The 14664-nt window shown below is 36.4% G+C and overlaps 1 protein-coding gene across 1 annotated transcript in view; it reads right to left on the bottom strand.

Moving 5' to 3' along the window:
• FBXW10B (F-box and WD repeat domain containing 10B) overlaps positions 1 to 14416 on the bottom strand; it is a 124020-nt gene extending 109604 nt beyond the window's left edge. Inside the window, exon 1 of the mRNA XM_051995625.1 lies at positions 13759 to 14416. Coding sequence (XP_051851585.1) covers positions 13759 to 14263 — 505 coding nt within the window. The 5' untranslated portion in view covers positions 14264 to 14416. The remainder of the gene's footprint in view (positions 1 to 13758) is intronic.
• Between the last annotated feature and the right edge of the window lie 248 nt (positions 14417 to 14664).

The raw sequence follows: 14664 nt of genomic DNA on the forward strand, positions 1-14664 counted from the left end.
CAACTTAATACTCTGTCTTGGAACTGAAATTCCATTCTCCTTCAAGTGTTTGCAGTCAGTAGGGTCTAGCCCCTCTGTTACTGCATTCACTTAGGCATATAACTCCTTGCTCATAACCCACCCAGGACCTCTCTGCTTGGCATCCAGCAAATGCAGAAGGTCCTCCAATTTTCTATGATCAGCTGTTCTACTCCCCACAGTCTGTGAGGTGAAAGTTTCTACAGCAGAGGCTGCTGTCTGCCCCAGGGATACTATTTGTTGATTCTGCATAATCTTCCTGGAAGTATTTGTACTTCCATTAGGCCAGGCCTTTGCTCCAGGAGGTCCTTCCAGATTGCCTTATGAGGACAACAGCTTTATCCTGATTTTTAATTTTTTCTGCTGCTCAAAATTCTCTTTGAGGTAACTTTTATTATTGACAGGTGCAAAACACATTCTTAGTTTCCATATGTGATTATGTTAAACAAAAGTTCTAGCCAGCAGGAGATATGTTAGTTAGGGCCCTTATCTGCATTTGTGATGAAGGATTACTCAAGAAGGGCCAAGGGTTAACAATTAGCAGAGAAGACAGGTAAAATAAGATTCAACCTATTTTACCTTGCTTTGGGGCTAGGAGTCGGCTAAACTACGTAGGGCTTAACTTTTGTCTAGAGTACTCATGCTCAATAAACTCATGAAAAACATGCCAAGGGGAAGTAAGAACCAGATAGACCAGGGAGTTATGCATTCCCATTCTGTAGTACTAACCAATAGGGAAATAGAGGAGCAGCTTGGCAGCCAGAAGGCTTTTTCTAGCTTCTGTAAGGTATGCCTCTTATATAGGACACCCACAGCTGTAGATGCAAAATAAAATGGACCCTTAACTTTATCCCTCCTAAATCCTATCAAGTTATTTCTCGGGACTTCCAGCCAAGATGGCGGAGAGGAGGCACACAGCTGTGTAAACTCCGCGTTTTTCTCTCACTATCCATCTCATTATAAACCTCTGAATTAATGCTTGACTGAAAAAAAACCTACAAATAGTTACCAAGAGCAGCCATCCTTGAGACTCGTCAGGAAAGGTCTGTTTTTGCGCGAGGGCGGGGATGGTTTTTAGATCGGAAGCAGGCTGTGGGCAGACAGGTAGCGGCAGCGAGAGCAGGGAAGGTGGCTCAGAGTCAAGCAGAGCGGAGAGGGGGTGGGGTGTGATCGTAGCAGTCTCCGCGGGGAGAGCTTTGCTACAAGATTGGATACTTTGCTCCGGCAGCAAGCCAGCATTCTAGCAGAGAAGCTAAAAACACCAGGGGTGAAGAATACAACCCCAAACATCTGGAGTCTCTTGGGACCTGGCCAACCCTCCCCCACAGTGTCTCAGCACGCTCTTGGATCTCAGAGCGCAGGCGCAGCACAGCCATCACTGTCCTGTTAGGGCCTCACTGCTGCCCCCGAAGTCTGTAGAGGAAGCTCGGTAACATCACCCAGCCCCTCCCCCCTCCCAAAGAAAGCAGCCTCCATTCAAGGATTTTTTCTTTTGTTTCTTTGCTAGTTTGTCTTTGATTATTAGACAGAATGAGCAAGAAACTGAAGAGGATTTAACCCTTGACAGCTTCTATACAGATAGAGAGCAGACTCTAAATTCTGAGGAGACTAAAAACAGACGACAGTCACCAGGTGAATCCCCAAAGGAGGAGATCATCTGTTCCTCAGCACAGATGAATCTCATAGAAGAAATTTAAAAGACTCTCACAAGGGAGCTAGAAGAAAAATGGGAAAAGAAGAAGGAGGCTTGGCAAAAGAGTCTGGAGAAGTCATCCCACTCATTTAAAGAGAGAGTGGATAAAGAAATCAAATCCTTGAAAAATAGGATTAGTGAACTGGAAACAGAAAATAGCTCTCTAAAAAAACAAAATTGGCGAAATGGAAAAAAATTCCATAGAACAAAAGAACTCAATTGAACAATTAGAAAAATATTTTTAAAAAGTGAGTGAAGAAAATACTTCACTGAAAATCAGGGTCGAACAAATGGAATTGAATGACTCGAGGAGACAAGAAGAATCAGTCAAGCAAATCCAAAAAAATCAAACAATGGAAAAGAATGTGAAATACCTTCTGGGGAAGACAACAGACCTGGAAAACAGATCCAGGAGAGACAATCTGAGAATCATCGGACTCCCAGAAAAGCATGATGAAAAAAAGAGCCTGGACACTATTTTCCAGGAAATTATCAAAGAGAACTGCCCAGAAGTCATAGAAACAGAGGGTAAAATAGACATTGAAAGAATTCATCAATCACCTACTGAAAGGGATCCTAAAATCAAAACACCAAGAAATATAGTGGCCAAATGCCAAAACTCTCAGACGAAGGAAAAAATACTGCAAGCAGCTAGAAAAACCCAATTCAAGTATTGAGAAGCCACAATAAGAATCACCCAGGATCTAGCAGCGTCCACATTAAAGGATCGAAGGGCCTGGAATATGATATTCCAAAAGGCTAAGGAACTTGGTATGCAACCAAAAATAACTTACCCAGCTAGAATGAGCATCTTTTTCCAGGGAAGAAGATGGACATTCAACAAAGTAAGCAAATTTCACCTATGTTTGATGAAAAAGCCAGAACTTAACAAAAAGTTTGATCTACAAATACAGAACTCAAGAGAAATCTAAAAAGGTAAAGATTAATCTTGGGAACTATATTTCGGCTATAAAGATATATAAAGAATACATGTATACCTTGTTCTAGAAACTAGATGTGGAAAGGACATTGTACCAGAAAAAGGGTAAAGTGGGGGTACTACATCTCATGAAGAGACAAAGGAAACCTGTTATATCTGAGAGAAAGAATGGAGGGGGGTGAATATAGTGAGCATTTTACTGCTTTCAGAATTGGCTTTAAGAGAAAAATTTTAGACATATTCAATCTATGGCGAAACTTCTCCCACCTCATTGAAAAGTGAGAAGGGAAAAAAAGGGAAGGAATAAGCTAAGTGGAAGGAAATAAGGAAACTGGGAGGGAAAGGGGTAAGATAGGGGGAGGAACTCTAAGGTGGGGGGAGGGATACTAAAAAGGGAGGGCTGTGAGAAGCAAGTGGTGCTCACAAGCTTAATACTGGGAAGAGGTTGGTAAGGGGGAAAGAAGGAAGAAAAGCATAAACCGGGGTTAACAAGATGGCAAGTAATACAGAATTGGTCATTTTAACCATAAATGTGAACGGGGTAAACTCCTCCATAAAGAGGAAGCGGTTAGCAGAATGGATTAAAAGCCAGAATCCTACAATATGTTGTTTACAGGAAACACACCTGAAGCGAGGAGATACATGCAGGATAAAGGTAAAAGGTTGGAGCAAAATCTACTATGCTGCAGGTAAAGTCAAAAAAGCAGGGGTAGCCATCCTTATCTCAGATCAAGCTAAAGCAAAATTGATCTAATTAAAAGAGATAAGGAAGGGCACTATATCTTGCTAAAGGGTAGCATGGATAATGAAGCACTATCTATATTAAACATATATGCACCAAGTGGGGTAGCATCTAAATTCTTAAAAGAGAAATTAAGAGAGCTGCATGAAGAAATAGACAGCAAAACTATAATAGTGGAGATCTCAACCTTGCACTCTCAGAATTAGATAAATCAAACCACAAAATAAATAAGAAAGAAGTCAAAGAGGTAAATAGAATACTTGAAAAATTAGATATGATAGATCTCTGGAGAAAATGTAATGGGGACAGAAAGGAGTATACCTTCTTTTCAGCAGTTCATGGAACTTATACAAAAATTGACCATATATTAGGACATAAAAACCTCAAACTCAAATGCAGTAAGGCAGAAATAGCAAATGCATCCTTTTCAGACCATGATGCAATGAAAATTACATTCAACAAAAAGCCAGGGGAAAGTAGACCAAAAATTAATTGGAAACTAAATAATCTCATACTAAAGAATGATTGGGTGAAACAGCAAATTATAGACATAATTAATAACTTCACCCAAGAAAACGATAATAATGAGACATCATACCAAAATGTATGGGATGCAGCCAAAGCAGTAATAAGGGGAAATTTCATATCTCTAGAGGCCTATTTGTATAAAATAGAGAAAGAGAAGGTCAATGAATTGGGCTTGCAACTAAAAATGCTAGAAAAGGAACAAATTAAAAACCCCCAGTCAAACACTAAACTTGAAATTCTAAAAATAAAAGGAGAGATCAATAAAATTGAAAGTAAAAAACTATTTAATTAATTAATAAAACTAAGAGTTGGTTCTATGAAAAAACCAACAAAATAGATAAACCCTTAGTAAATCTGATTAAAAAAAGGAAAGAGGAAAATCAAATTGTCGGTCTTAAAAATGAAAAGGGAGAACTCACCACTAACGAAAGAGGAAATTAGAGCAATAATTAGGAGTTACTTTGCCCAACTTTACGCCAATAAATTCGACAACTTAAATGAAATAGAAGAATACCTCCAAAAATATAGCTTGCCTAAACTAACAGAGGAAGAAGTAAATATCCTAAACACTCCCATCTCAGAAGTTATTTCTCACATCATATTTTGAGGAGAATTTCAGAGTGTTCAGACAGTGTTTCTTGCCTTACTTCATCTTCGCAGAATCCTCTCCTAAATTTATTTTTAAAAATAAAGAAGGGGTTGGAAATTCTGATTAATACAGTTACCATTTTTCTATTTCCAGGGGACTCAAGATGAAAAAAATGCAACCTACCTCATAATTGAACTGAAAGAATTGGGATGCAGATTAAAACTTTTTGAACATGGCCAATGAAGGAATTTATTTTGCTTAGTTATACTTGTTTTGGCAAGGGGGTAGAGTTTTGTTTACCTTATTTTCTCAAGTAGAGGAGTTTGTTTTGTTGTGCCACAGTTCCCTTTTATTGTCCTAAGTTTCTCTAAATTGTCCTGCCTCAGTTTCCCTTAATTGTTCTGCCTCAATCCCCTTAGTTGCAAATTCCTCTCCGTCCCCCATCCCACTTCATTAGGATTGAAATTCAGGGTTAGTTACTCTAAAGTTATAAGTTGTACATGTGTAAGCTCAAGATAAGAGGTTCCTGCTTCCTAACTCCTCCTAAGTCACCAAGAATTTATGGTCCTACCTACCCCCCAATCTGTCAGAACCAGATTGATGGTCCCTGCCTGCAGATTCCCTGCCTGGGGACTCCCACTCAGCAGAGTTTGGACTCAACCCCCTCTGTGTCTTAGAGTCCCAAGTTTGAAGCCAAGGATATATATGTCATTGAGAACTCACATTCACTGCTAGATGCTTTGGACATCAGCCCTGGGAGGCAGCATGTCCCCAGCACAGTCTCTCCTTCTCAGAAATACAAATAAAATATTAACAACTCTCTAATCTCTATATTGCCTCAATTTCTCTGGCATTACAGTTGGAGGCCCCAGCAAGATATGAGAACAGGATTAGAGATTAGAGAATAGCAGGTCTTGACGGGAAGCCGTGAGCCTGCTGGTCCTGGACTCTTAGGGAAGCCAGCATCTGGTTTCTTCCAGAATCCCATGGATTCATGGAGTTCCAGCATCAGCAAGAATCTGGTTTGAAACCCCTGCAAGGGTAAGTTTTCTGTCTGGTCTGATTGCTAGCAAATCTGGGTCTCCAGAAAAAGTTGGGTTGACAAGCTATTCAACTCTGGGAAGTGTCAGTGGGACAACATGTGGCACTATCTGGTCTGAGCACGTTTTGGGGCACTATCTGGTTATATGTGTTAAATGGTTTGTTTAATGTTGTAATTTTGCAGTCTATGTCTGTGGGATTTGTGTTCTGTGTTCTATGTTAAAAAGCTATGTTAATATCTAACATATATAAGACTGCTTGCCATCTAGGGGACGGGGTGGAGGGAGGGAGGGGAAAAATCAGAACAGAGGCTAGTGCAAGGGATAATATTGTAAAAAAAAATTACCCTGGCATGGATTCTGTCAATATAAAGTTATTATTAAATAAAAAAATAAAAAAATTTTAAAAATGAATATTCTATTGTATCTAGGATATACTGCAACATATTTAACATGTATAGGACTGCTTGCCATCTAGAGGAGAGGGAGAAGGGAGAGGAAAGGAAAAAATCAGAACAGAAGTGAGTGCAAAGGATAATGTTGTAAAAAATTATCCTGGCATGGGTTCTGTCAATAAAAAGTTATTATAAAAAGAATAAATAAATAAATAAATAATGAAAGCTATGTTAAAATTTTCAGAACAATGATTAAAAATTGGTTATTTCTTGCAACTATGCTTGGTATAAAAATTTGCTTGTGATTTTAAACTTTTTGACCTGTTGCACTAATTTGCAAGTGCAATAACAACAACAACAAAAAAAAACAACTGGGCTATTTTAAGACTGGCAGAAGCAGTTTTCAAAGCCAGCTAGTAGGATTTCTATTATTAATTTTCAATCAATAAAACCTTAGCTAATTCAAATTCAAGCCTGGCTTTGGCTGGGCTGGGCAGATAATACCTCTGGAGGACAAAGGAGAACAGAGGAACAATTAGCATAATAATTGCTTTGAAACTTGGAGAAAGGTTTTGGAGAACTACTTCAAACCTAAGTGAAAACAAAATGAAAACTATTATTTTGGACAGTTTTAAAAGAATTTTACTGTTGCCTGTGCAGGCTATATTTGATTATCTTGAATTTAACAATTGCTTATTAAAGCAAAGTTCTGTTAATTTTCCTGAAAGGAGTCACCTGCCTCCAATTAGGTAAAGTATGTTATTTTTTGAAACACACTGGGTAATTTGTTAACATCATAGCTCTGCTGGTCATGGAGGTGTGAATTTCCAAAATTACAAGATTAACTTTGTGAATTTCCCATACTTGTGAACTCCAATGAGTACTTAATACTTCTTGATTATATGAGCTCTCTAAAGGTGTGAACACAAGCATTGTATCAATTCCATTGAGTTAACACTAGGATTCTAACATCTCCCTTGAGTTATCACCTTGTTTCAAGTTGAGTTAACACTAGGATTCCAACACTTTGGTTAATGGGATTTGTTATTGGAGGTAAATTTTCTTGGGCTTATAGTTAATGCTATTTGGGAGTTTTAAAGCTCTACCCTCTGACAGTTAGTGGGACAATTAACTGGAATAAAACTGGGTTAAGGATATTTTATCCTGTATGTGCTGAATGTTGAGTTTTAACTGCTTATGTTATGTTATAGTTATGTCCCTGCATTTTTTTTTCCTCCTGTGAGTGATCAGAGACAATGGTTAATAGAAACTATTAATACAATTCAATTATGTCATATCTTACTGTTTCCAATCTGATTGTGTGTAATCATTATATCCAAAATACTTAGGCAAATGAGTATTTACCCTAGTCATCTATCTGGTCCTGAATATTTGTGTCTGTGGATATTCAGTTTTTTCTTTTTAAGTTTCTTAATAATGAGAGGACACTTAACAGTTGTCTGTGAAACCTAACTGCTGTTTTATTTATTGGGACTACAGCTGACAGCCGTTTGCCTGTCCTGTGAGACAAGCATGTCTCCTTGCATAGGAAGCTGCTGGCCAATTTTGGCCTTCCCAAATCTTGTAGCAGTCCTTGTGGACCAGTCTTTCCATCTCAGACTGTTCTAATCTTTATTTGTTAGATTAGTGGCGTTTTTGTTTTTTGTTTTTAGATTTTGGTCAAATTTGGTCAAATATCTGGGACCTAGATCGGCTTTGATTATCAGCATGCCACATCACACTCATCCCCCTCCCTGGACTGAGAGTCTCTGCCTGTTCTCCAGCACAAAGAAGTTTTTGAATGAAAGACCATTGTCCCTGCTCCTAGTGTACTTTGGATTGATATAGGGAAATTTGGGAATGGTTGATGAATGACTATTAAACCCTGACTGGGTTTAACATAGTTATCTATTACTGTATGTTTTAAGATTTGGGATGGAAATTGTTAAAATTGTGTAACTATTGCTGTAATGTTTGAGGGATTTTTAGGAAATCCTACTGTAACTAATCTGTTACATATAGGAATTTTGATTCACTATTGGGATTTATATGTGGGATGGTTATTTGATAATTCCTTTCCATGAGAAAAAAAGGGAGGAAGAGATAGGAAATTGGGGAAACTGGTGGATTTTTCTCAAAATACCTGAAAGAATGGGAACTGTCCATCTCAAACTGGATTCTCTGGCTAAGATGGTACCCCAACTGCCGAGGACCTGACATGCTTGCAATAGGGAGCCTTTGTATTGCTGTTAACTCTGGAGTTGTCAGGGAGAGACTTGCCTTTGCCATATGAGTCCTTGCATTTTTCTAGATTTATTTGCCTCACATAGGGTTGGTCAAAATATAGTGCTAAAACCTTCCAGGTATCTAGAGGAAGGTAATTCAATGATTTGAATATTCAGAAATGTTGTGCCACAGTTCCCTTTTATTGTCCTGATTCAATTTCCTAACTTGTCCTACCTCAGTTTCCTAAATTTTTCTGCCTCAATTTCCCTAAATTGTACTGACTCAGTTTCCCTTAATTTTTCTGCCTCAATCCCCTTAGTTGCAACCCCTCCCCTTTGGTACATTAGGACTGATATAACTCAGGGCTAGTTACTCTAAAGTTATAAATTGTAAATGTGTAAACTCAAGACAAAGGGGAGTTCAGATTTCCTGGCTCCTAACACTTCCTAAATCATCAAGAATTTATGGTCATATCCCCCAACTTATCAGAACCAGACTGATGATCTCACTCATCAGAGTTTGGACTCCACCTCCCTTTGTCTTAGAGCCTGGAGCTTGGAGCCAAGGATATATATGTCATTGAGAACTCATATTCTCTGGTGGATGCTTTGGACATCAAACCTGGGAGGCAGCATGTCCCTAGGCACAATCTCTCCTCAGAAATCCAAATAAAATATTAAAAACTCTCTAATCTCTGTGTTGCCTCAGTTTCTCCAGCATTACAGTTTTGGCAAAATAGAAGTAGAAAAATTAATGTCTGTGATTCAAATAATTGAAATTGTTTTGAGGGAAAGAGGGTGAAGGTTGAATGTGACTACATTAAAATTTTTTGCAATAATTTTTTTCTGATAAATGTCTTATTTGCTAGATACAGTTTTAAAAAACTAAAATGTTTAAGAATAAATACCATTCCTCAAATGGCCAAAGGATATGCAGTTTTCAAAGGATTAAATCAAAGCTATCAATGACCAAATAACAAAATGCTGCAATTCAATAATGATTAAAGAATGTTCTACTTTATATTCCCCAAATTGGCAAAGTTGACAGAAAAGGGAAAATAAGAAAAAGAAAGTAAGAAGCGTGGGCCCTGAAGTCAGGTGAATCTGAATTCAAATTCAGCCTCAGAGACTTGACCCTGTGTTGACCCTGGGCAAGTCACTTAAAATTGTCTGCTCTCTCCCCTTCCCCACCAAGTAGAAGAAATTTTAAAGGGGCTGTGGGAAGATAGACACTTTAATTCATTGTTGGTGTAGCTGTGAATTGCCATTCAGAAAAGCAATTTGGAATGCTGACACAGATATTGCCACTACTATATTAAATTGATAATTTATGAAATTATGAAGTTGGAGCAGGTACACTTGATTCTTTGGGTATTTTCTGGGAAAATCCACCATGGCAGGGAGAAATGGAGCTACAATCATACTTTAAAAAGGCACAGGGACTACAAAGACAAGTGGCAAAAGGGGTATAGGGGCAGATAGTATAAAAACGATGAAGGAAAGATCGTAGTGTGGAGAAATCTATGCTATCATGTTAGCATAGCATGAACCCTCTGTAGACAGAAAAGTATGGTGTGGGGGAGTTATTAGAAGTCTCATTTTTATCCTTTTATTCCCTCTAGGAACATTATCTGTGTCATTTTGGGTTTAGTTTATTAATACATCCAAATTATCTTAATGTTGGAAAAACTTTCAAGTAAACGTCCACATCATCTCAAAACTATCAGTACCTTTTGGTGTTTCACTGTAATAGAACTTATCTGAGATTTATATATCATAGGATTAAAAACTTTGACAGCTATGCCTAAATGGCTTATACTGATTCAGTACATACTAACAGAATATAAATTTTGATTAATATATGATACAATTTGTAAATTATACTCTTTGATCTTTGATATCATGTGTATGTGACTTTCAGGTTCCCTCTTGTAATTTTATTTCCTGTTATTGTCTCTTTATACTGGCTACTTTAAAAACTTATTATACCGACCTAGAAAGGAGGAGAGTGGTCAGAGGGACTAGAACAAAACACAAATTTTAACACAAAGGCCTATATCCCCAAAAGATTTTCAAAAATAGCAAAAGGGTGTTTTTGTACAAAATATTTATAGGACTTCTTTTTATAACCACAAAATATTAGAAATTAAAGAGATATCAATCAACTGAGGAATCTCTGAACAAATTTTGTTATATAAATGTTAAAGAACCAGAAGAAAGTTACACCAAAAGAAATAATAAATGGTTTCAAAAAATCAGGAAAGATATTTATGAACTAATGTAGAGCTAGGTGAAAGGAACCTAGAAGAACAATTTATATAATAACATTGTAAAAAACACTTTGAAAGACTAAATAACTTTGATTGCTGCAATTATGATTCTAGATCAATAATAAAGAATACTAACTAACCACTTCATGGCAGAAAGGGAATGAATTCAAAATGAAAAATGCATTGTACATGGCAGATATTAGGATTTGTTTTGCTTAACTATGCATAAATGTTTTAAAGGCTTCCTTTAAAAAAAAATAGAGGGCAGTTGGAGAAGGAAAATAAATACTTGCTAATTGAAGAAAAGAAAAGAAAAATTTAAAAACATATATATATATATATGTATATATGTATGTGTGTGTGTATATATATATACATACAGACACACACACAGTATCTTCAGGAACACAAAGCACTTTCCTTGAAACAAACCTAGAAAGTAGATAGTTCAAGTATCATCATCACAATTTTACAGATAAAAAACTGGGGGTAAGAGAGGTGACTGATCCAAAGAATCAAATCTAAGCTGAACATAAAATCATACAACTCTATATTCAAATCCTGCCTAAGGAATTTGCTACCCATCACTTTGCATGAGTCATTTAATCTTTCTCAGCTTTGGTTGTCTTATTTCTAAATGAGATAATTGATTCAATGAATGTAAATTCTCTTCAGCCTTTAAATCCATGAACTAGATTTTTAATACTTCTTAAAGTAACTAGTTTTAGTTTTAATGAGTATAGTAATAGCTATTATTAATTTAGTAAATAATTAGTTTAGTAATAGTAATACTTTAGCAAAGTAGTTGGGTTTTTTTTTTTTTTTTAGTATCACAATATTTATTTTTTATTATAGCTTTTTTATTACAAAACATGCATGGGTAATTTTTCAACTTTTCCCCTTCTTCCTCCCACCCCTTCCCCTAGATGGCAGGTAGTCCAATATATGTTAAAGATGTTAAAATATATGTATACATATTTATACAGTTATCTTGCTACACAAGAAGAATTGTATCTAGAAAGAAAAAAAATGGGGAAGAAAAACAAAAATGTCAGTACACAATAACAGAAAGAGTGGAAATGCTATGTTGTGGTCTACACTCATTTGCCATAGTAAATGGCTGATTCTCTTCAATACTGAACAATTGAAACTGGTTTGAATCATCTCATTGTTAAAGAAAGCCACACCCATCAGGTTGAACATCATATAATCTTGTTGAGCAAAGTAGTTTTTAAAGATATGTTTTAGCTTTATTAATAAGGCATAATTCTATCAAATGGAGAATGGCTGAATAAGTTTTGATATATGAATGTAATGGAATATAAGTGTTCTATAAGAAATGATGAGCAGGCTGATTTCAGAAGAACCTGGAAAGACTTACATGATTGATGCTGAGTGAAGTGAGCAGAACCAAGAGAACATTGTATATATATTAACAGTAAAATTATGTGATGATTAACAGACTTAGCTCTTCTCAGCAATACAGTGATCTAAGACAATTTCAATAGACTTGGGATGGAGGGAGAACCAGGGAGACTGAATGCAGATGAGAACATACTATTTTAACCTTTTGTTTGTTTGTTTTGTTTTTCTTTCTTGTGGTTTTCTCCTTTTTGTTCTGATTTTTCTTTCACACCATGATTAATATGAAAATATGTTTAAAATGATTGTACATGTACAACCTATATCAGATTGCTTACTGTCTTGGGAGAGAGGAGAGATAAAGAGGGAATCATAAAAAAAAAAATTGGAATGCAAAATGTTACACAAATGAATGCTGAAAACTATTTTTGCATGTAACTGGAAAAATAAAATACTATTTCAATACATGGCATTGTTGGAATCCTTACAAAGTGTTCACTCATTAGAGTTGATAGAGACAATAATTATCTAATTTAGCATGGTACTTAGCAAATTCTCTAACTCATTAATGTATTTAAGTACTCATTGGAGTTCACAAGTATGGGATATTCACAAAGTTAACTTTGTAAGTTAACCTTACCATTTGTAAGACAATAATTATCTAATTTAGCATGGTACTTACATTGTGAATTGCCATTCAGAAAAGCAATTTGGAATGCTGACACAGATATTGCCACTACTATATTAAATTGATAATTTATGAAATTATGAAGTTGTAAGAAATTATGAAGATATAAGTACCATGCTAAATGGTACTTACATTGCGAATTGCCATTCAGAAAAGCAATTTGGAATGCTGACACAGATATTGCCACTACTATATTAAATTGATAATTTATGAAATTATGAAGTTGTAAGAAATTATGAAGATGTAAGTACCATGCTAAATTAGATAATTATTGTCTTACAAATGGTAAGGTTAACTTACAAAGTTAACTTTGTGAATATCCCATACTTGTGAACTCCAATGAGTACTTAAATACATTAGTGAGTTAGAGAATTTGCTAAGTACCATGCTAAATTAGATAATTATTGTCTCTATCAACTCTAATGAGTGAACACTTTGTAAGGATTCCAACATGGCATAATCAAAAGAGTGTTGGTACCAGTTTTGTGTGTTTGGGCTAGTCACTTCTTTGAGGAGTCAAATGGAGATAATGCTTGAACTACCTACTTGCTAGGGTTGTTGTGAGGGAAGTATTATACAAATGTAAATTATTATTTTACATATATAATATTATGTATTATGATATATAATATTACAATATTATGTAATATGTAATTATTATCTTACATACATACATATATATAAAACATAATATTCTCATTCATCCGATAGAATGTAAATTTCTTGAGGGCAAAGACTGTTTCATTTTTGTCTTTGTATACCCAGGCTTAACATGACAGGCACTTAATCAATGCCTGTTGATTGCCTAATTTATCTACTCTTTACAACCCTTGGGAGGTAATTAATGCAAGGTAATAATGCTAAAACTGCTGGAGACTTGGTTTCATATCCTGCTTCTGACATTATATGAATCTGGGAAACTCAATTTTTTTCTAAGCTTCTGTTTCCTTCTCCATCAAATAGTATGTGAAATTTGCATTGTCTCCCTCACAGTTCTGTTGGGGGGATCAAAAGAAATGAATATGACATTGTTTTGTAATAGCATGGTATTAGGCAAAAGGAAACTATTTTTGTTTCTCCAAGGGAAGGGTGGAGAAGGATGGTAATAGTCCCAGCTTTTTACTTTCTGGATCACCAGGTGGAGGGGAACAGAAAGACCACTAAAGCCCTCCAGAGAAGTCCTCCTTTGCCCTGGCGCTTTTTTTTTTTTTTCTCTGAATCCCAAGATAGCCTCTGACCCCTCCTGCGCTTTTCCCTAGTTTATTTACCTTCACCTGTCCTTTGAAGCCCCAAAATGAGGACCCGGATCATGCTGGCAGCAAGGAACAGCAACCGGCTGTCGCACAGCTGTAGTAGTGCCAGGGTGTAGCTAACTTTTGTTCGGTAGGAACTGTTTCCAAACCATCGCAGAATGTCCAGCATTGCCTCTTTCACCTTTTCATCCATTTTTTTTACAAAGGAGCACGTAATTTTATTATCAGCTTTCCGGTTGACAATGGCGTGGCATCTGAAATAGGTCAAATCCTTCCCTTGAGATGTTCTGAGTAATTTCTCGAAATAGTCCAGTAATTCCAAATTCTTCAGTCGCTTCAGGATCCCAATGAGAAACTTCTTCTGGGACTTTTCGCTAATCCTAGGAAACCACTCCTTGGTGGAGAAGATTTTCCAGGACAAAATACATGTTTCACACTTTTGACACACCGGGAGATACTCGGCTTTCTGCTCACATCGTAAATCTGGGGCAAAGTCAAGCCTAAATTCCAGTTTCTCCATGACCTGTTTCGAGTACTTTCATTTTATTCTTTCTGGTTCAGTAATATTACATGATGAATGTTCTTAATCGATTTTTTTCCCCCTTCTAAACCCACCCCAGAAAAATAAACTAGGAGAAACTGAAGGCAGATCTCTCAGATCGGGCGCTGCTTACAGAAGTCTTTATTGTATCGAACTCCTAGGAGACTTGGCTTTACCGTAAACCTTCTAGAACTAGTAAAAACCGCTTTTGCTGCTGTAAGTACTGTTATAGGCAGGAAAGTTTGAAGATATCTTGGCCTTTGACACAAGGCAAGTAATATTCACCCATTTTCAAATGAGGTCAAATGCATATATATTCTCCTACTTAAAGGTTTTGTATTTGGATGTCAAAAGCTATGCTGCAAGGAGAGAGCATGCTA

Source organism: Antechinus flavipes, chromosome 4 (assembly GCF_016432865.1).
Source record: "Antechinus flavipes isolate AdamAnt ecotype Samford, QLD, Australia chromosome 4, AdamAnt_v2, whole genome shotgun sequence".
Classification (NCBI taxonomy): Eukaryota; Metazoa; Chordata; class Mammalia; order Dasyuromorphia; family Dasyuridae; genus Antechinus; species Antechinus flavipes.